This window comes from Diabrotica virgifera, chromosome 4 (genome assembly GCF_917563875.1).
Source record: "Diabrotica virgifera virgifera chromosome 4, PGI_DIABVI_V3a".
Taxonomy (NCBI): domain Eukaryota; kingdom Metazoa; phylum Arthropoda; class Insecta; order Coleoptera; family Chrysomelidae; genus Diabrotica; species Diabrotica virgifera.
Window position 1 is genome coordinate 179,450,848 of NC_065446.1, and position 21,144 is coordinate 179,471,991.

A 21,144-nucleotide genomic window follows, 5' to 3' on the forward strand; every position below is an offset into this window, starting at 1 on the left:
CGAAAAGCTGAATATGGCGGAGATTGAGCAAAAACGTTCCTCCTTTTAAATAAAGATGGCGGCGAACGCAACGGCGGAATTCAGGTGCGATTTTAAATTTACACTACTATACACCCCCTAAACATTATAAAAATAAATCTGGGTAGCTCGGCATGCAATGTTAGGCCTGTTATTCGTCTAACCCGACCGAACTATTATGATGATATTTAGCCTAGTAAATGACCGTTTTGGAGTGTAATTTTCAGGGGCAACAACAATTGCATGAAAATTTGGATTTAGGTTCTGCTTACCCTCCACTTTAAAGTTAAATTTGTGCCGTTGGTTGCTTTTACTTGGGGGGTGTAAATAAGCCCGAAAATGATAAAATTGATTGCAAATAAGCAAATTTCGTTGTATAGAGTTTTTTTTAAGTCAATACTTCTCGAGTTACTTGCGATTGAAAATGTCTATTTTTTGACAAAAAACTACGTTTTCAGACGGGTTTTCGCAGATAACTCAAAAATTAAATAGTTTGCCGAAAATAATATTCTTAGCAAAAGTGCTAATAGCACTTTGCAAGTGCTAATAAACTTCTAAGCTTATAAAAAATAAACGAAAAAAAATATTGTACCAGTAAAGTCTATAAACCGCGTAAAAGCAAAGTAGTTCATGAAAAATACGTTTTTATTCGTCTAATTCCAAATCGAATATTTCAACGTGAAATCACCGAAAAATTAAGCAATTTTCGGAAAAAAACTTATTAACAATTTTTAAAGTGTTAAAAAAAGTTTATTTTAATTTTTTTCAAAAGTTTCTAGCATCAAACAAACAAGTTACGCTGAAAAATGTAGTCCCTTTTTTTGTAAAAAAAAGGATCATCGATTATGTATGTACAGTATTTCTCATGATCATCTTTCAGTGCGTCACAGTTTTTCGATTTTCTTTCTAACGCATTAAATTGTATGTGACAGAAAAAAAGGCACGTCGGTGATTACATTTCGTCGGTGACATTTTTATAATATTTATTCTAGTTATTCTAGTTGTCGATAGATGGCGCCATAATAAAAAAATAATTTTTTTTTAATTAGATAATAATATTACAAATATATTATATAATAATATAATTATATAATACAGATTATAATCTGTATAATTTATAACACTATACAAATCAAAGAAAATACCATTTTATAAATGCAAGAAACACATTTGATTTGTTTTTATTCCAAATTGAAAATAAAATGTGACAACTGTCAGATTTAACTAAAATGTCATGTTAGAATAAATGTCATAAATGTGTATTATCACGGACTTACCCTTTTTCCTATCATTTGTTACGCACTGAAAAATGATCATGAAAAGGACAATATGTAGAAATTTAATCGTTACCGCTTTACCATATTTGTTCATATGATATGTAAGTTTGATCGGTTTGAAGTGCTTATTTTTGAAAAAATTTGGTTTTGGTTTGGCCTTGGAAACATTTCCTTTTTTTCAAAATAACTTAAAAAGTATTAGTGATACGAAAAATCTAAAGAGTAAAAAAATGTAGGTTTTGCTGTTGTAAATATGTTAGTTTCATCTTGTTTTTCTGTAAGACAAAAATTGGTTAAGATATGGCTGTTCAAAGTTTGCATACACTCGTGATTATTGACTTGTTCAGGCCCTTTCAACTATAACCCTTTTAAAAATAAGCACTTTAAAACGGTGAAACTGACAAATCATATAAAAAATAGATAAGTAAAGTAAATTGTTTGTAAAGCGGTAAGGATTAATTTAATTTGGGGAGCAAAACACGGAGAGATTTTTTTTTACCAAAAAAAAAGGTGACCATCTTTATTTTGAGTATAACTCACTTATTTTTAATGCTAGAAACTTTTATAAACAATTAAAATAAAGCTTTTTTAAACACTTTAAAAAAGTTTAAATGGGTTTTTCCCGAAAAGTGCTTCATTTTTTGGTTATTTCACGATGAAATATTCGATTTGGAATTGGACGAATAAAAACGTATTCTTCATGAATTACAAATTTGCTTTTGCTGGATCTATAGACTTCACGAATACACTCTTTTCATTTTGTGTCTAAACTACATTTGTGCTAAAAATATTTTTTTCGATAAAATATTTACTTTTTGCGTTATTTGCGAAAAACCGTCTGAAAACGTAGTTTTTTGTCGAAAAATAAATATTTTCCATCGCAAATAACTCGAAAAGTATTGACTTACGTAAAAAACTATACAGAACGAAAGTTGCTTATAATCGGTCAATTTACTGGATTATCTTGAACTCATGTTTTTTCACCCCGAGAAGGGGTGACTGTCACCTCAGAAGTAAAAGCTACCAATGGCACAAATTCAACTTTGAAGTGGAGGGTAAGTAGAACCTAAATCCAAATTTTGATGCAATTTGGAGTTGCCCCTGAAAATTACACGGTATCGCCGTATTTCCCGTTCATTTACTGGGCTAATTGTCAGCCAGTATTATCGGTCATACGCGTGGGTCATACGTATTCTACTATAAAATAATAATCGTGTTCCATTCTTACCTTTCGCACTATGAACTACTTCTTGGGTAGATATTTCATTACTTCCGGTAGTTTCCTCTGAAAGTAAGTTACCTGGATTAATAACAAATATAAACAATTCCCTTTGGATATAAATAATGTTCATATCACTATCAATATTCATATTTGACTTTAATAGAGTATGAGCATGCGTATTCAAATAAGTACGTAGTTACGAATAATGTCACTTAACAATAATTATTATTAGAGTAAAATTTTTGACATTTATTAACGATAAATCCGACATTTATGACATTTATTTATAAATCTGAAAGTCCAGGTTTGAAGGATATTTTTTGAAAAATTCTACCAGTAATATTACTGAGGGAAGATACTGCACTTCGCGATTGAAACAGAATATAGAGGGTAGGTCGAATGCAGGAAAATGGCCGATATAAATGGTATAAACAAACATTCAATTGAGGAACAGAACAATACCGATTTGACTTAAAATATTTTAACGTGCTCATCATGCTGAAATTTACTAAAAATTTCTTGATATAGTATTTTTACTACAAAAGCGATATTACGTAGGTCAAAATTTTTGACGTAAGAGAACTGTCAAAACATTAGAATGTGACTTTTCATTATTGCCATGTTTATTATAAACAGATCATTATAAAAAGCCCACCTCAACCTTTGGCAGTATTTATTAGATTTTAAGGAAATGACGAAACAGGTCAATTTTTGATCCAAGGGGGACACATTTTTACGGTACATACATCTGTCATTTGTCAACCCCCTCCCTTCCACTTCCCCAACTCTTATTTTTAAATAGGGAATAGGGGTCGTGTGCTAGCTCATTTGAAAGGTTATTCAATTCTCTATTCAGTAATATTAACATTGACATAATTATTTATACAGGGTGTCCAAGAAAAATTATTTTGAATTAAATTAATCGACACAAAAAGAAGAATGTATGTAATTTATTTAACACAAAAGACATTCTACTGCTGACAGAAAACAAAAAAATCTTTATTTGATAAATAAACATTGTTTGTTGCTTAAATTCAATATTCAACCTACCAAGAGGCAGATGGGTGGCAGCTTGAACAATGAAATTAAGCGAAAACCATGTTTATTTATCAAAAACATTGTTTTCTGTTTTATGACAGCAGTAGAATGTATTTTGAATTAAATAAATTACGTACATTCTTCCTTTTGCGTCAATTAATTTAATTTAAAAAAATTTTCTTGGACACCCTGTATAAATAATGTTAATGTTTATATTACTGAATAGCGAATTGAATAACCTTTCAAATGAGCTAGCACACGACCCCTATTCCCTATTTAAAAATAAGGGGTACGGGAAGTGGAACGGAGGGGGTTGACCAATAACAGATGCATGTACGTAAAAATGTATCTCCTTAGATAAAAAATCGACCTGTTTAGTCATTTCCTTAAAATCTAATAAATACTGCCAAATATCGGGGTGGACTGTTTTCTTTGGCCCACTTTGCATAAATAAGTACAATGTTTCCCAGCAGTGTCATGTCAAAGTCTTAGAATGCCCTATAGTGTCATTTTTAAATAATTTAATACTTTTGACATACAGTGGAACCTCGATAAGTCGGATTAATCGGGACCGCGGCCGATCCGGGTTAGCCGGAGAATATGGTAAAAATTAATAAAATGCATTCAAATAATAAACAAATATACGTCACATTATAATTGCAAAAACATGAAATACAATACATATGCACAGTACATCTAAATTACGTACAGTTGTCTACAGTATGTAGTGTTTATTTCTTGGTAACGAACTCAGTCAAAGTGAAAAAATGTTTGTTATGTCTAATGAAAGTAGGTCCGGGTTAGCCGAACTTTCGGGTTATCGGGATTCCACTGCATATACAATATATAGTGTGCTCAGTATTTGCAAATACTTACAAAATTTAAAACGCATGCTATTTCAAATTAGTTGATCCCAGAATTTTAAATTATGTTGCAAAAAATATTTAATTAAATTTCTATTTTCATCTTTGATATTTTAGGATACGTTATTAAAACCAGATTAGCAAAAAAGTTTTTTTAACAAAAAATAAGGAAAAATGTAAAAACTATAGTTCTTTATTAAATATCTACAAAACGAAACATACTAATAGGTACATATACTTTATACAATGCAATACTAATATAGATGGTGTTCCATTAAAAAATGAGAAAATTTTGTATTTTCAAATAGTGATCACACTGTATACTGTATTGCACTATACTAGAAAAACATGCCATTTAGAAATCGGTAAGTTCGTAGTTTTTTACGTTTTTCGTCAATATTTCTAAAACTTTGCGGTTTGGCATGAACAACCTTCTGTACAAATATGTTCTGCATTAAATTTGAAATAAAAAATGCCCTATGCATAAGCCTTCCAAAAAAGGCCTAACCTAAACATCCGAAGTAAAAGTTTTCCTCCAACACCAAATTGTTCTATATGGTCCACATATTGTTCAGTAAAAAGTTACACCATTTTGAGCGTCCGTTTTGGGGGGAGATGGGGAAGAAGTCGGTAAATTAGAAGTTTTTTTACGTTTTTCGTCAATATTTCTAAAACTATGCTTTAGCGTAAACAATGTTCTATACAAAAATGTTCTACATAAAATTTAAAACAAAAAAGTACTATTCATAATTTTGTTATAAAATCAACAGTTCCAGAGTTAGGGAGGGTGAAAAGTGGAGGTTTTCGATACTTTTTATATTTTTTGGGCAATTTATAATATTATTACTGATGAAAGAAATTTTTTTTTAACAGGATTGTGTTTTGTAAATAAAATTTGCTATCTCAGTAGCCGATGGTATGTTAGTCCAGAAAAAACGTCAACCTCACCACCCAAAATCATCATCAATTGCCCAAAAAATATAAAAAGTATTGAAAACCTCCACTGTTCACCCTCCGTAAAGCGCTGGTTTCCTCGAAAGCGGTGCCGACAACCTACGATCGTAACACTGCGATGAATGACATCATAAAAAACTGTACCGTGCAAAATAATAGCTGTGGTTTCCAAGGATGCGTTGGAAGCCACCGCTTGCACATTCCATTGCCGCAGTGAAGAACCTTTAATTTTTCACCGTAATCTGACGTAATTCATCGCAGTGCTACGGTCGCAGGTTGTCGGCATCGCTTTCGAGGAAACCAACGCTTAACTCTGGAACCGTCGAGTTTATCACAATTATGTATCGGACCGTTTTTGTTTTAAATTTTATGTAGAACATTTTTGTATAGAACATTGTTTACTCTAAAGCATAATTTTAGAAATATTGACGAAAAACGTAAGAAAAACTACTAATTTACCGACTTTTCCCCCATCTCCCTCCCAAACAGGACGTCAAAATGGTGTAACTTTTTACTGAACAATATGTGGACCATATTGAACAATTTGGTGTTGGAGGAAAACTTTTAATTTGGATGTCTGAGTTAGGCCTTTTTTTGGACCAATTATACTATACTACTTCCGTAACTTTGGAACCCTTCATTTTAGAAGGATTATGCATAGAATCTTTTTTATTTCAAATTTAATGTAGAACATTTTTGTGTAGAAAATTATTCAAGCTAAACCGCATAGTTTTATAAATATTGACGAAAAACGTAAAAAACTACGAATTTACCGATTCCCCCCCCCAAACCCGACGCCTCAAAAGTGACTTTTTTCTGAACATTATGTGAACCATATAGAACTTTCACTTTGGATATCTGGGTTATGCCATCTTTTGTATCAATTGTATCATACTATTTACTATGCCGCATTATTGGGCCGATTTTACATCGAATTTCAGAAAAAAAAAGCCGCGATTGGGGACGAGAAATATACTCTTTCACCATGACAACGTTCCGGCTCACACCTTCGCCGTCATCATGGCTAAATTGGTCGAATTGGGCTACGAATTGCTATCCCATCCACCGTTTTCTTTAGATTTGGCCTATGGCATACCTTTGAACGTGTTGACAGCTTCACATACCTTGGCTCGCTACACTGCTACCAACAAAACGCGAAAAAATTAAAAGACGAATAAACCTTACTATGGACTCAAAAAATAAGTCCACTAAGAAACATCCAAAGAAGATCTAAATTTATTATATACAAAGCTGTTAAGACCGGTCCTTAGCAGAAACATGGACTCTTAACACAGAAGGATGGCATAGACTAAGAGCCGCTATAGGTGAAATTTCTTAATCATTTAGGCACGATGGGACCCTATAATTTAAATCGTAGAACCTAAAAGAAAAGGTTTGAACACTGTGCCGTCACTTTTCAGTGGCACATGCGTCGACAGTGGCGCATCAAACTTTCCACTTATGGACGGGATACATAAATTAAAAAATACTCTCCCTCAGCACCAGAATTCAATTTTTTTTCTTTATTTAAGTTCTATGTGATTAAGGCATAAGATTCATCGTAATTTTAACCCACCACCCCCTTCTCCTTACCCCCACCATCAAAAAATTTATTTTTCGATTTTTTTTTTGGTGGGATGCAATCAATTTTAAAATTTCAAAAAATTCACACGCATAGTTAAGGCTTTTATAAAACATATCTATTTTTTATAGACCTGTAGGTTGAGTGTACAAAACCTCAAAAAATTTTTAAAATTTTTTTTGGAAGAAAGTATATAACTTTTGTTTTGGGATAGCTGCAGATCTAATTTTTTGTTAATCTTGTGTATTTTATCAAACACTATATTTCAAATTTTTTTCAGATTTTTCTGTAACGCTGGTCACCTTCAAAAATCCAAAAAACTGTTTTTTAAGGGGGTTTTGGGGGGTTTGAACGTGTTTCTCCCATTTTTAAATGTTCTAAAGGACTCAGTTAGTTCAAGTTACATATAACCTATAAAATCGAAATTGATATAAATATAAAAATATTATGAAGTCTATAAAATAGGGAAAATCCCCAAAAACCCCCAAAAAACAGTTTTTCGGATTCTTGAAGGTGGCGGCCGTTACAGAAAAATCTGAAACAAATAGAAATATAGTGTTTGATAAAACACACAAGATTAAGAACAAATTAGACCTGCAGCTATTCCCCAAAAAAAGTTATACGCTTTTTTGAAAAAATTTTTTTTTTTTTAATTTTTTGAGGTAATGTACACTCTACCTACGGGTCTATAAAAATAGACATGTTTTATAAAAGCCTCAGCTATGCGTGTGAATTTTTTGAAATTTTAAAATTGATTGCATCCCAGCAAAAAAAAAAATAAAAACGAAAAATGAAGTTTTGGTACACGACAATTAGACCGAAAGCAGTAGACCGAACTCATTAGACCGAAAAGCACTTTACCGAAACCTCACTAGACCGAACAGCATTAGACCGAAATGGTACATAAATTAAAAAAGATTGTAGTAAATTATGCTAAGATTTTGTATATCTGTCTTTTTGTTTATTGTATTTTTTTTGTATTATTTTATATATAGACTGTGTAAATTGTTACTCTGCACAGTTTGATATAAAATAATTTTTATCCGTTAAATAAATTATTGAAGGTAAAATTAAATTAAGGATAGAGTGACGTTAACACCATTTTAACTGTTTATAATAACCATCCAAATAACATTTAGTTGTAATTACATTAGTCTTATCTCTTTTACTGCGACAAGTAAAAAGAACTGCTTTTCGGTCTAGTGAGGTTTCGGTAAAGTGCTTTTCGGTCTACTGCGTTCGGTCTAATGATTTTGGTCTCTTTACCGTAAACCGAAGTTTTTGATGGTGGGGGCTGGGGGAAATGGGTGGTGTGTTAAAATTACGCTGAATCTTATGAGTTAATCACATAGAACTTAAAAAAATATAAAAAATTGAATTCTGTTAGTAAGGGAGGGTAACTTTTAATTTATTTATCCCGTCTATAAGTGGAAAGTTTGATGCGCCACTGTCGACGCTTGTGCCACTGAAAAGTGACGGCACAGTGTTCAAACCTTTTCTTTTAGGTTCTACTATTTATGTTATAGTATCCCATCGTGCCTAAAATGATTAAGAAATTTCACCTATAGCGGCTCTTAGTCTAACAGACTTTTGAAAATATTCGAGCGTGAGTAAAAGCCCTTCTTTAGCCCATTACTATCCAACTTTGGACACAGGCCTTCCACATATGTCTGTCCTTGGCTGCGCTTTTCCAATGAGTTCCTGCAGCTTTTACAATATCGTCCTTCCATCGCATTTGAGGTCTTCCTCTTCTTCCTGTTCACGGTCTCCAGTTTTGTATTTCAGCATTACATCTTTTATTTTCCTTTCTCGAATTGTGGCCCGCAAATACTGTTTCTTTTTGTACAATTACTTAAGGACTATCCTGTATATAATTTTGATAAAATGAAAATATTTTTAAGATATGTAGGTGATCCGGGATTTCAAACAGGAGTGAGAGAAGATATTGGTGTTCATCAAACTAGTGTGTCTAAGGTTGTGACGCAAGTTGCTCACCAGATAATAGAAAAATGTGCACGTTGGATAAAATTTCCTAATACTTCGGCAGATATAATAAAAGCTAAAGAAATGTGACAAACAAAGCACACTTTTCCGTGTGCCGTGGGTGTGATCTATTGCACCCACATAAAAATAAAAAACCACCTCTTCATGGTGATAAACATATCAATCGCAAAGAATATCACAATATCAACGTTCAAGACACTTGCAATGCATATGAGTGGTTTAAAGGCGAAGACGCATCATGGCCAGGATCCGTTCATGATCATCATTCTCTTTGCATTATCCCTATGCGGGGTCGGCTTCCCTAATTGCATTTCTCCACACAATTCTATCTTGGGTCATATCAATGTTAATCCCCTTTACCAACATGTCCTTCCTTATCGTCTCCCCCCAGGCCTTCTTTGGTCTTCCTCTCCTACTCCTCCCAAGAATCTGCACTTCAGCTATTCTTCGTATTGGGTGATTAACGTCTCGACGTTGAACATGACCAAAATATCTTAACCTTTGCTTTCTCATTTTGGCATCAATTGGTGCCACACCTAGACTTCCCCTAATATACTCATTTCTAATTTTATCCTTCTTTGTCACTCCACTCATCCATCTAAGCATTCTCATTTCCGCCACATGCATTCGTTGTTCTTCTTTCTTTTTCACTGCCCAACATTCAGTTCCGTACATCATAGCCGGTCTTATGGCTGTTTTATAGAATTTTCCCTTCAGCTTCATTGGAATTTTTCTGTCACACAACACACCACTCGCTTCTTTCCACTTCATCCATCCAGCCCTAATTCTACTGCATGCATCTCCATCTATTTCTCCATTACTCTGTAATACCGATTCTAGGTACTTAAAACTATTGCTTCTCACAATCATTTCACCATCCAAAGATACCATTTTATTTGTAATAACTCCATCTTTAAATGAGCATTCCAAATACTCTGTTTTTGTCCTACTAAGTTTTAAACCTTTTTCCTCCACAGCTTGTCTCCACTGTTCCAGTTTTTGTTCTAAGTCTCTTTCACTATTTCCCACTAACACTACATCATCAGCATACATTAGGCACCATGGAATGCTACCCTGTAGTTTCGCTGTTATCTGGTCCAAAACTAATAAGAATAAATAAGGACTAAGCACCGAGCCTTGGTGCAATCCTACTTTCACATGAAATTTATCAGTCTCTCCCACACCTGTCCTAACACTAGTCGTTACTCCCTCATACATATCTCTCACAACCTTTACATATTCGCCAGGGACTCGTATTACGGTTTCTTCACGTATCCGTCTATCAATTACTCTCTCCCATATTTTCATGGTGTGGCTAAGTAGTTTTATAGCCCTGTAGTTTGTTCTTCTTCTTATAAGGCGTTATATCTATTAAAATATGTCTGCTTATCACTAAAGTACCGTCGTGCTATCATGTTATATTCAACAAAACCAGTTTCGTATTCCCTTTCATTAGATAGCGCAAATCAGTTTGGCTGATTTTGTCTGCAGGTATATGTTTGAAGAATCTCTTTTGTGCGACTGGATATATGGAATTTCTCAGGCATTAAATCATATTCATGGTAAATCGATGGTATATAGGGATATTACACTGTCCAATGATATGGTAGGTGCATGGCAACTATTTCGAACTAGCCGATTTTATCACTTTGTTTGATCTAATGTGATCTAATCTATAATGTATTTATAATTTACATTTTCATGATTGTCTTATATTTATGTTTAATTAGTTAATTTTGATTATTATTATATTGTAAAAATAAAACTACTGGTTTGTGACAAATAAAAGAAGATTACCTATTTTATTTTAGTCTATTTTATTCATAATCGTTTTATGTTTATTCATTATCATTATTATTTTGGGTAGCGATAAGAAGTATTTGCTTTAAAAATTACAGGCTATGTTAAATAAAATAAATGCGGAAGATATACATTGGTTACTTATTTTATTTTAATTTGATAAGTTTTTTAATCATTTATAGTATGATAAGTGACAAGATTGATTAAAAGATGGCATAACCCAGACATCCAAAGTGAAAGTTCTCCTCCAACACCAAATTGTTCTGTATGGTCCACATAATGTTCAGAAAAAAGTCCCACCATTTTGAGCGTCGGGTTTGGGGGGGGGGAGAGGGGGAGAAATTGGTAAATTCGTAGTTTTTTTGCGTCTTTCGTCAATATTTCTAAAACTCTGCGGTTTAGCATGAACAACCTTCTATACAAAAATGTTCTACATTAAATTTGAAATAAAAAAAGGTCCAATGCATAATCCTTCTAAAATGAACGGTTCCAAAGTTACAGAGGTAGTATAGTATAATTGGTCCAAAAAAGGCCTAACCCAGACATCAAAAATAAAAGTTTTCCTCTAACACCAAATTGTTCTATATGGTCCACATATGGTTCAGTAAAAAGTTACACCATTTTGAGCGTCCGGTTTGGAGGGAGATTGGGGAGAAGTCGGTAAATTAGTAGTTTTTTTACGTTTTTCGTCAATATTTCTAAAACTATGCTTTAGCGAAAACAATATTCTATACAAAAATGTTCTACATAAAATTTAAAACAAAAAAGGTCCTATACATAATTGTTATAAAATCAGCGGTTCCAGAGTTACGGAGGGTGAAAAGTGGAGGTTTTCGATACTTTTTATATTTTTTGGGCAATTGATTTTGGGTGGTGAGGTTGACGTTTCTTCAAGGGGTTATCACTAACATACCATCGGCCACTGAAATAGCAAATTTGATTTATAAAACCCAATACTGTTAAAGAAAATCAGTAGGAAATTGCCCAAAAAATATAAAATGTGTCGAAAACCTCCACTTTTCACCCTCTGTAACTTTATAACCGTTAATTTTATAACAATTATGTATAGGACCTTTTTTGTTTTAAATTGTGAGTAATAATAGAGCGTGAGTAAAAGCCCTTCTTTAGCCCATTACTATCCAACTTTGGACACAGGCCTTCCACATATGTCTGTCCTTGGCTGCGCTTTTCCAATGAGTTCCTGCAGCTTTTACAATATCGTCCTTCCATCGCATTTGAGGTCTTCCTCTTCTTCCTGTTCACGGTCTCCAGTTTTGTATTTCAGCATTACATCTTTTATTTTCCTTTCTCGAATTGTGGCCCGCAAATACTGTTTCTTTTTGTACAATTACTTAAGGACTATCCTGTATATAATTTTGATAAAATGAAAATATTTTTAAGATATGTAGGTGATCCGGGATTTCAAACAGGAGTGAGAGAAGATATTGGTGTTCATCAAACTAGTGTGTCTAAGGTTGTGACGCAAGTTGCTCACCAGATAATAGAAAAATGTGCACGTTGGATAAAATTTCCTAATACTTCGGCAGATATAATAAAAGCTAAAGAAATGTGACAAACAAAGCACACTTTTCCGTGTGCCGTGGGTGTGATCTATTGCACCCACATAAAAATAAAAAACCACCTCTTCATGGTGATAAACATATCAATCGCAAAGAATATCACAATATCAACGTTCAAGACACTTGCAATGCATATGAGTGGTTTAAAGGCGAAGACGCATCATGGCCAGGATCCGTTCATGATCATCATTCTCTTTGCATTATCCCTATGCGGGGTCGGCTTCCCTAATTGCATTTCTCCACACAATTCTATCTTGGGTCATATCAATGTTAATCCCCTTTACCAACATGTCCTTCCTTATCGTCTCCCCCCAGGCCTTCTTTGGTCTTCCTCTCCTACTCCTCCCAAGAATCTGCACTTCAGCTATTCTTCGTATTGGGTGATTAACGTCTCGACGTTGAACATGACCAAAATATCTTAACCTTTGCTTTCTCATTTTGGCATCAATTGGTGCCACACCTAGACTTCCCCTAATATACTCATTTCTAATTTTATCCTTCTTTGTCACTCCACTCATCCATCTAAGCATTCTCATTTCCGCCACATGCATTCGTTGTTCTTCTTTCTTTTTCACTGCCCAACATTCAGTTCCGTACATCATAGCCGGTCTTATGGCTGTTTTATAGAATTTTCCCTTCGGCTTCATTGGAGTTTCTCTGTCACACAACACACCACTCGCTTCTTTCCACTGCATCCATCCAGCCCTAATTCTACTGCATGCATCTCCATCTATTTCTCCATTACTCTGTAATACCGATCCCAAGTACTTAAAACTATTGCTTTTTACAATCAGTTCACCGTCCAAAAATACAATTTTATTTGTAGTACATAATTCCATCTTTAAATGAACATTCCAAATACTCTGTTTTTGTCCTACTAAGTTTTAAACCTTTTTCCTCCAAAGCTTGCCTCCACTGTTCTAGTTTTTGTTCTAAGTATCTTTCACTATTTCCTACTAACACATCATCAGCACAGGTTCATGCCAAAGCCAATTATAAAAAAAAAAAAACATCATCAGCATACATTAAGCACCATGGAATGTTACCCTGTAGTTTCGCTGTTATCTGGTCCAAAACTAATGAGAATAAATACGGACTAAGCAAAGTGCAATCCTACTTTCACATGAAATTTATCAGTCACTCCCACACCTGTCCTAACACTAGTCATTACTCCCTCATACATATCCCTCACAATCTTTACATATTCACCAGGGACTCATTTCTTATTGAGTGCCCACCACAGAATCTCTCGAGGAACTCAGGCCAGGATCCGTTCATGATTCATGGATATGGAGCAACTAACAATTTTGTAACAATGCTAAAAATGAGTTTAGGACGTCAAATGCAATAATTTCAGGAGATAAATGTTATGGCATAGCACCGTGGTTAATGGTGCCCTTTAGAAATCTAAATACTCCTGCCGAACTTGCTTATAACAAATTATTTACAAAGGAGCGTGTATTGATTGAAAGATGTTTTGGACAACTAAAACAAAGATTTCCAACGATTTAAAATTAAATAGAGAGTACATACCTACACTTATGTATTGTGAGCACAAACTCATCACATCAAAATATTTTTATTCACATGAAATAGAGTACAAACTTACCTATACTTTTTGGTCATACTGATGAGTAGTCATGAGAATGTACTGGGAGTTTATACTTCGTTTTTATTCATACCACCCATTGTTACACAGACTGCTCATTTTTATGTACAAGATTTGATTTTATATAACTGGACAGGAAAAGTAAAGTAAGTAAGCGATGATATATTGGTTTTTATTGTCATGTATGTAAATAAGATACAATAAAAATCTATAATATATTGCAAAGAAATATAAAATAATTATAAAATATATACTCATATACATATTATAACGATTACAAAAGTATATGTGAATAAGTGTAAGATGCCAAACATTGAAATCGTGCAATGCTGCAATAGTACAGAAAAATAAGGTTTTTGTCGGGACACTCACCCAGCCAGGTTGCAATTTTTTTTTTGGATAGTATATACCTAATACAGTATAAGTACAAAAATGTCCGTAAGAGTTCGGAGGCATATAATAGTTACTAACAAATAAGGGTCAAAAATAGTTTTTTACTTTAAATCGCTACAGGTAAAAATAGCGTAATATAACTTTGCAAAAAAACTCTGTGGAATAAACAAATTTAATAAAATTTAAACTGATTGTCTTAAAAAATTTTGTGCGTTATAAGGACTCATTAACTCAACTTTTCATGCAACATCATTATTTAGAGTGTTCGCCTTTTAGTAGATGGACAGAGGTTTAAAATGTCAGTTTTTGAATTTTCGTCGGATCGTTTGTTGCTTTGTAAATTGCAAAATGAGGCTGACATTTTGAAAATCAAAAATTTGCTTAACTTTTTCAAAAATAAACTTAAGACTTTGATGTTGCATGAAAAGTTGAGTCAATGAGTCCTTATAACGCACAAAATTTTTTAAGACAATCAGTTTAAATTTTATTAAATTTGTTTATTCCACAGAGTTTTTTTCCAAAGTTATTGCTCAGAAAAAAATAATGATACAGCGATGCTGGGGGAACCACATGAAAGAAGAAGAGTTATATTTTCAACGTGTTTAACAAAATCAATATAAAATAATTTTGACCATTGCAAAAACATTTTACTAAACTAGAGTCATATTTTTTTGTATAAATATTGATTCTTGATTCAGAGTTGGACCACCTTCTCCAGATAACTATTTCTGCATCTTATGCGTCGTCAGTGGAGCTATGCAGTCACAACTATAAACCAAATATCAACAGCCTGCCTATTTAAGGGAAAACACCGCGATGCAATGATTCCACCCTTGAGGCGCAAAACAGCGACATCTCTCGTAAAACGAGGAAGACGACGAAAAGCCCTAGATACAAAGTCTTGCATTCAAAATATTGTTTATTATTTTTATTTCAGTTATTTTAATTGTTTAAATGTAGTAAACTTTGTATATGGCTTTTCGCCGTCTTCCTCGTTTTACGAGAGATGTCGCTGTTTTGCGTCTCAAAGGTGGAATCATTGCATCGTGGTGTTTTCCCTTAAATAGGTAGGCTGTTGATATTTGGTTTAGAGTTGTGACTGCATAGCTCCACTGAGGACGGATAAGATGCAGAAATAGCTATCTGGAGATGGTGGTCCAACTCTGAATCAAATAAAACAAAAACTGCCTGTTCCGTTTTTATCTTTACTCAGATTTGAATACCTGAAACTGTCGTTCGGTCCTTTTGCTAGACGAAAAGAATGTAAATACGTGACCGTGTTCTTTATTTACTTTCTTCTATATTCATCGTCTCTGTGCTTATACAGGGTGTTTCAATAATAATTGTCCATATAGTCCAAAACAGTTAAATAAAATGTGGTTCCTTACTGAGTTACAGGGTGTTTTATCTAAAAATTTAAAAACTATTTTTGCTTAGCATTTTAAAACTATTCGACGTATCCTTTTCATACTTGGCAGGAAGTATAGGTACTGCACAAACTACTAAATTATGTTAAACAAACGTTTCTGGCTATTACCAGAGGCGTAGGACGGGGGAAAGTGAATGGTTGACCCTTTCCAAATTCTACGCCACTGGCGGAATTGCTATTTTAGTTCAATTTTTGGATTCTCCAATACTTTTTATGAAAATAATATACTCTTCATTCGTAACGATAAAGTCATTAGTTTTTGAGATCTTTGAAGTTAAAAATGAAACGACACGGTTTTTTGATTAATGTATTGTGTCGCTTCATTTTTAATTTAAAATATCACGAAAACTAATCATTTTATCCTTACGAATGAAGAGTATATTATTTACATAAAAAGTATTGGAAAATAAAAAAAAATACACTAAAATAGCAATTTCGTCAGTGGCGTAGAATTTGGGAAGGCTCAACCAGCCACGATCCCCTGTCGTACGACTCTGGTAGTAGCTAGAAACGTTTATTTATCTTAATTTAGTAGGGTGTACAGTACCTACACTTTCTGCCAAGTATGATAAGAATACCCCAAACAGTTTTAGAGTACTGGGTACAAATAATTTTTAAATTTTAATCATATGAATCATATCATAAATTAATCAAAATAACTGTGCCGTTTCATATTTAACTTCAAATATCTCGAAAACTAATGACTTTATCGTTACCAATGAAGAGTATATTATTTACGTAGGAAGTATTGGTTAATCTAAAAATGGCACTAAAATAGTAATTCCTCCAGTGGCGTAGAATTTGAGAAGGATCAACCATTCACTATTCCCTGTCGTATGCCTCTGGTAGTAGCTAGAAACGTTTGTTTATCATAATTTAGTAGGGTGTATAGTAGTCGCACTTTCTGCCAAGTATGAAAACTTAAATTTTTAGATAAAACACCCTGTAACTCAGTAAGGAACCACATTTTATTTAAGTGTTTTAGGTTGAATCTTCGTATTTTGTGCTAAGGTTTCTCCAGTTACTACATGGACAATTATTAATGAAACACCCTGTATATTGTAAAAGCCAGACATACAACATGCAGACAGAAAGCAGTTTCTTAACGAAAAGTCTTGGATTTAAAATATTGTTTATTATTTTTATTTCAGTTATTTTAATTGTTTCAATGTAGTAAACTTTGTGTCTAGGGCTTTTCATCGTCTTCCTTGAATAACTTTGCTAATATTGACTGCAGACTAAATCCACTTTGGCATTCGAAAAGCTGATATATTTACACGAATATTCAAAAAAAAATTTGTCTAGATCAATTAGGTCAAAGTGAGCCATTTTTTATTTAATTCACAGCTACTTCTATAAATATAAAATTCTCGTATAACAGTATTAGTTATCATATTCCTTCGAAACGGCTTGACCGACTTTTATCAAATTTTATATGTTATTCTGTAGGACTGAGGATGGGTTGTAATCTATTTTTCATACCCATAAGTGATAAGGGGGTTGCACCGCTGAGATTATTTTTTATTTTTTTGAACATAATTTGAACATACCTTAATTTTATATGATGTAGCATTAAGAAATGCATACAACCCTTAATTTTCGAACTTCTATCACAAACCCCTATTTTTTAATAGCCATCTATATATTCATATCTATAAAATTCTCCTGTCATAGTGTCAGTTGTCAAGGTCCTTCGAGACGGCTTAACCGATTTTTATGAAATTATATGTATATTCGGTAGGTCTGAGAATCAGACTGAGGGGTATTTTACATACCCCTGAGTAATAAGGGGCGTTCCTCTCTAACATTTTATACTGTTAGGTGGGGATATATGTACATAATGTACTCTTCGAGACTACGAGTATATACAAATTGAAAAAAGGATGATCAAAATCCATCAACAAGTTTCGGTGATATTAATCGCAGCATATATTTAAAGAATCAATTTCATTTTTAAGTGCATGGATTTTATAATTCCTCTCCACCGGCCCAGAGCCGATTTCGTTAGAACACCATTTTTAAAAGCTTTATTAACAGCAAAATTTTTTTTGTGAAAATTCGTGTAAAAGTATCTGCTTTACAAATATCAAATTGTATTTAGTCTACAGCCAATATTAACAAAGCCGAAAATGACTCTACTTTAGTAAAATGTTTTTGCAATGGTAAAATGTTTTTATTGATTTTTTTTTGAAATATGTTGTAACATGAGAGGCTTCTTTTTTAGTGTGGTACCCGAGAAATCACTGTATCATTATTCTTTTCTGAACAATCTTCTTCTTCTTCTAATGGCGCTACAACCCTTTGTGAGTTTTGGCCTGCTTAACAATGTTCTTCCATTCTGCCCTGTCGGATACTTTCCTTTGCCACTGCCCGACGTTCATGGTTTTAAGATCCCCATCTACGTCGTCTATCCATTTTTTATGGGAACTTCCTCTTGTTCTATTTCCTTGGGGCTTCCATCTCTGGATTACTTTTACAGCTCGATTATCTGGCATTCTTTCTAGGTGACCAAGCCAGTTTAGTAGCAAACCAAGTTGGTACCCAACTTCTTATGAATGGAAGAACTAAGAACACATGTAAAGACCCATATAGAAGAGGATTGAATCAGGAGACAAACCACCTAGGAGCTCCATTTACACTAAAAGAACTCCACGACGGTATGAACAGGTTAAAAAACGGGAAAGCTGTAGGTGTGGATGATATATGCAGTGAACAAATAAAGCATCTAGGCCAGGTAGCAAAAAACTGGATCTTGCAACTTTACAACACGTGCTGCAAAGACTGCAAAATTCCAAAATCATGGAGAAAATCTAAAGTGATAGCCTTGTTAAAACCAGGAAAGGACCCAGAAAATCCCAGTAGCTACAGACCTATTTCGCTGTTGTGTGACTTTTTCAAATTATATGAGAGGCTCATCCTCGCCAGAATAGAAAAAATGTCGACAAGCACCTTATCCCACAACAAGGAGGATTCAGACCCGGCAAATCTTGCACCGGTCAAGTAATCGCACTAACAGAACACATTGAAGAGGGCTTTGAAGAAAAACTCATAACAGGGGCTGCTTTCGTAGATTTGACAGCAACCTATGACACAGTAAGGCACAAAACATTGCTCCGCAAATTATACGACACTCTCAATGACCACCATCTGGATAAGGTCGTATATTCCTTACTGCAAAACAGACGTTTTTTCGTTGTGCTGGATGGCAAAGTAAGCAGGTGGAGAGTCCAAAAGAACGGCCTCCCACAGGGAAGTGTTTTAGCACCAATGCTTTTCAATATATATACACAAACGACCAACCTACGCCGACTGAAACCAAGTACTTCCTCTATGCTGACGATCTCGCAATATGTGCTCAAGGAAATAGCTTTGAAGAAGTGGAGGAGAAACTCGAAAATACATTAAAAACAATGACAGAGTACTATCTGCAGAATTCCCTGAGACCCAATCCCTCTAAAACACAAGTCTGCGCCTTCCACCTTCGCGCCAAGGAAGCCAAGTGAAAACTTCAAATTGTGTGGAATGGTAATATACTAGAGCACACAGACCAACCTATATATCTTGGAGTAACTCTGGACAGGTCCCTCACCTACAGAGAACATTGCATAAAAACGAGAGGGAAAGTAACAACTAGGAACAGCATACTAAGAAAGCAAAGGGAAGTAAATGGGGTGCATGTCCTGGCGTCTTAGGCACTGTGTTTCTCAACTGCTGAATATGCGTGCCCAGTTTGGGGCAGATCTGCCCACGCTAAACAAGTTAATACTGCCCTAAATGAAACATGCAGGATAGTAACGGGGTGCATGAAACCAACGCCACTTTCAAACCTATATAAAGCAGCGGGTTTTGCAGAACCCTCAACACGCAGAGGCGTTGCTGAACACATAGAGAAAATTAAACAGAGCGGCATGCCCTATACAAAGCTCGAACACCACGAAAGCGACTAAAATCCAAGGAAAAGTTTCCTTGGAACAGTGCAGGATGAACCGCCTGAGTATTTTCCTCTTCCTCAGGTTCAATGGACCGGCCAGTCTCTAGACTTTAAAAGTTGGAAAACTATGAATAGGATAAGAACGGGGGTCGCTCCAGTGAAATCGAACATGGTAAAATGGGGGAAAATAGACCAAGATGATGTGAACTGTAACTGTGGAGAAAGGCAGAATATGGAACATCTTTTTACATGCAGAAACTGTCCTTATCGCTGTACCCTCGAAGATTTGTGTCTCGCCAACGAACACGGAACCGACGTAGCCCGATACTGGGCTGAAATTTTATGAATGACATGTCCGGACACGATAAAGTTAAGTAAGCCAGTTAAGTCTTTGTGACTTTAAAAATCTAACTATATCTGTGTTCTGCATTAGTTGATCCAGCTCGTGGTTCATTTTAATTCTCCACGAACTATCGCTGCATTGGGTTGGTCCAAATATCTTCCTTAGTATTTTGCGCTCAAATATTCTTCGTTCCTTTTCATCAGTTGAGAGGGTTCACGTTTCACATCCATATGTGACCACTGGTCTAATTACTGTTTTGTAGATTCTAGATTTAGGGCCGGTTGCTCGAACGCTAATCAAAAATGATCATTATCAAATATTTAATTACTGTCACCTGTAACGATGCAGAAACACGTTAATTTCTTAAAAGAATTCCATCTCACTTGGAGAAGAAAAAAATCTCGTATCACCCTGTATGAGTGAAATTTCGCCGTGAAAAAGTTCCCAAGTAAGAATCGTAATGTTCCTGCGCTTTAGCGTAGATTGATTTGTGTGTCATTTTTCTTACAGTCGCAAGAATGTTTATGCGATATGGACTATTCGAGAATTTAGGTGTTTACACAAGTGTCTGTTCCCTTGCGGTAAACAAAAAATACGACTGAACCTTGAGTGGGTCATTAGTGTTCACCATAAATATGATCGACTTTACGGTTCTCTTTAGAGTTAATTCGTTTTCCGTGTCAACTCGCATCCAAAGTAAACATTGAGAAATTGATCGAAGTTATCCAATAGCTCTGTTTGTTGTTCTTATTACTTAAGTCAGCTTAATTAGGAATGAATTATGATCAATCTTTTGGCGTGATCTAATGGAAACATCTAGCAAATGTAAACACTTTAAAACTTATTTCTTTTCCAAACTAATAGTCGCATACTCAGGATTTAATGAAAAGAATGACGACGCAAAAATATAAATCGTCGTATTCTGTTCTGATTTGCTAAACATTGTGTCATGCAAAACCACAGGGCTTAGCATTGGTTAATATTTGTCATCTGAAATCACGGTATCTCATTTTTGATTGGCTGGACTAACGTTTTGTGATATTTTGGGAGAAATGGTGCTTTTCAGGGTTGTTCATGTTTCTGTAATTGGTTGCGTGATTC

General features: G+C 34.4%; 1 protein-coding gene across 3 annotated transcripts in view; it reads right to left on the reverse strand.

Moving 5' to 3' along the window:
* LOC126883268 (transcriptional regulator ATRX-like) overlaps positions 1–21,144 on the reverse strand; it is a 442,769-nt gene that overhangs the window by 360,135 nt on the left and 61,490 nt on the right. For all 3 annotated transcript variants that reach the window (XM_050648594.1, XM_050648595.1, XM_050648593.1), the window contains exon 4: positions 2,524–2,580. In XM_050648594.1, the coding sequence (XP_050504551.1) occupies positions 2,524–2,580 (57 nt within the window). The remainder of the gene's footprint in view (positions 1–2,523; positions 2,581–21,144) is intronic.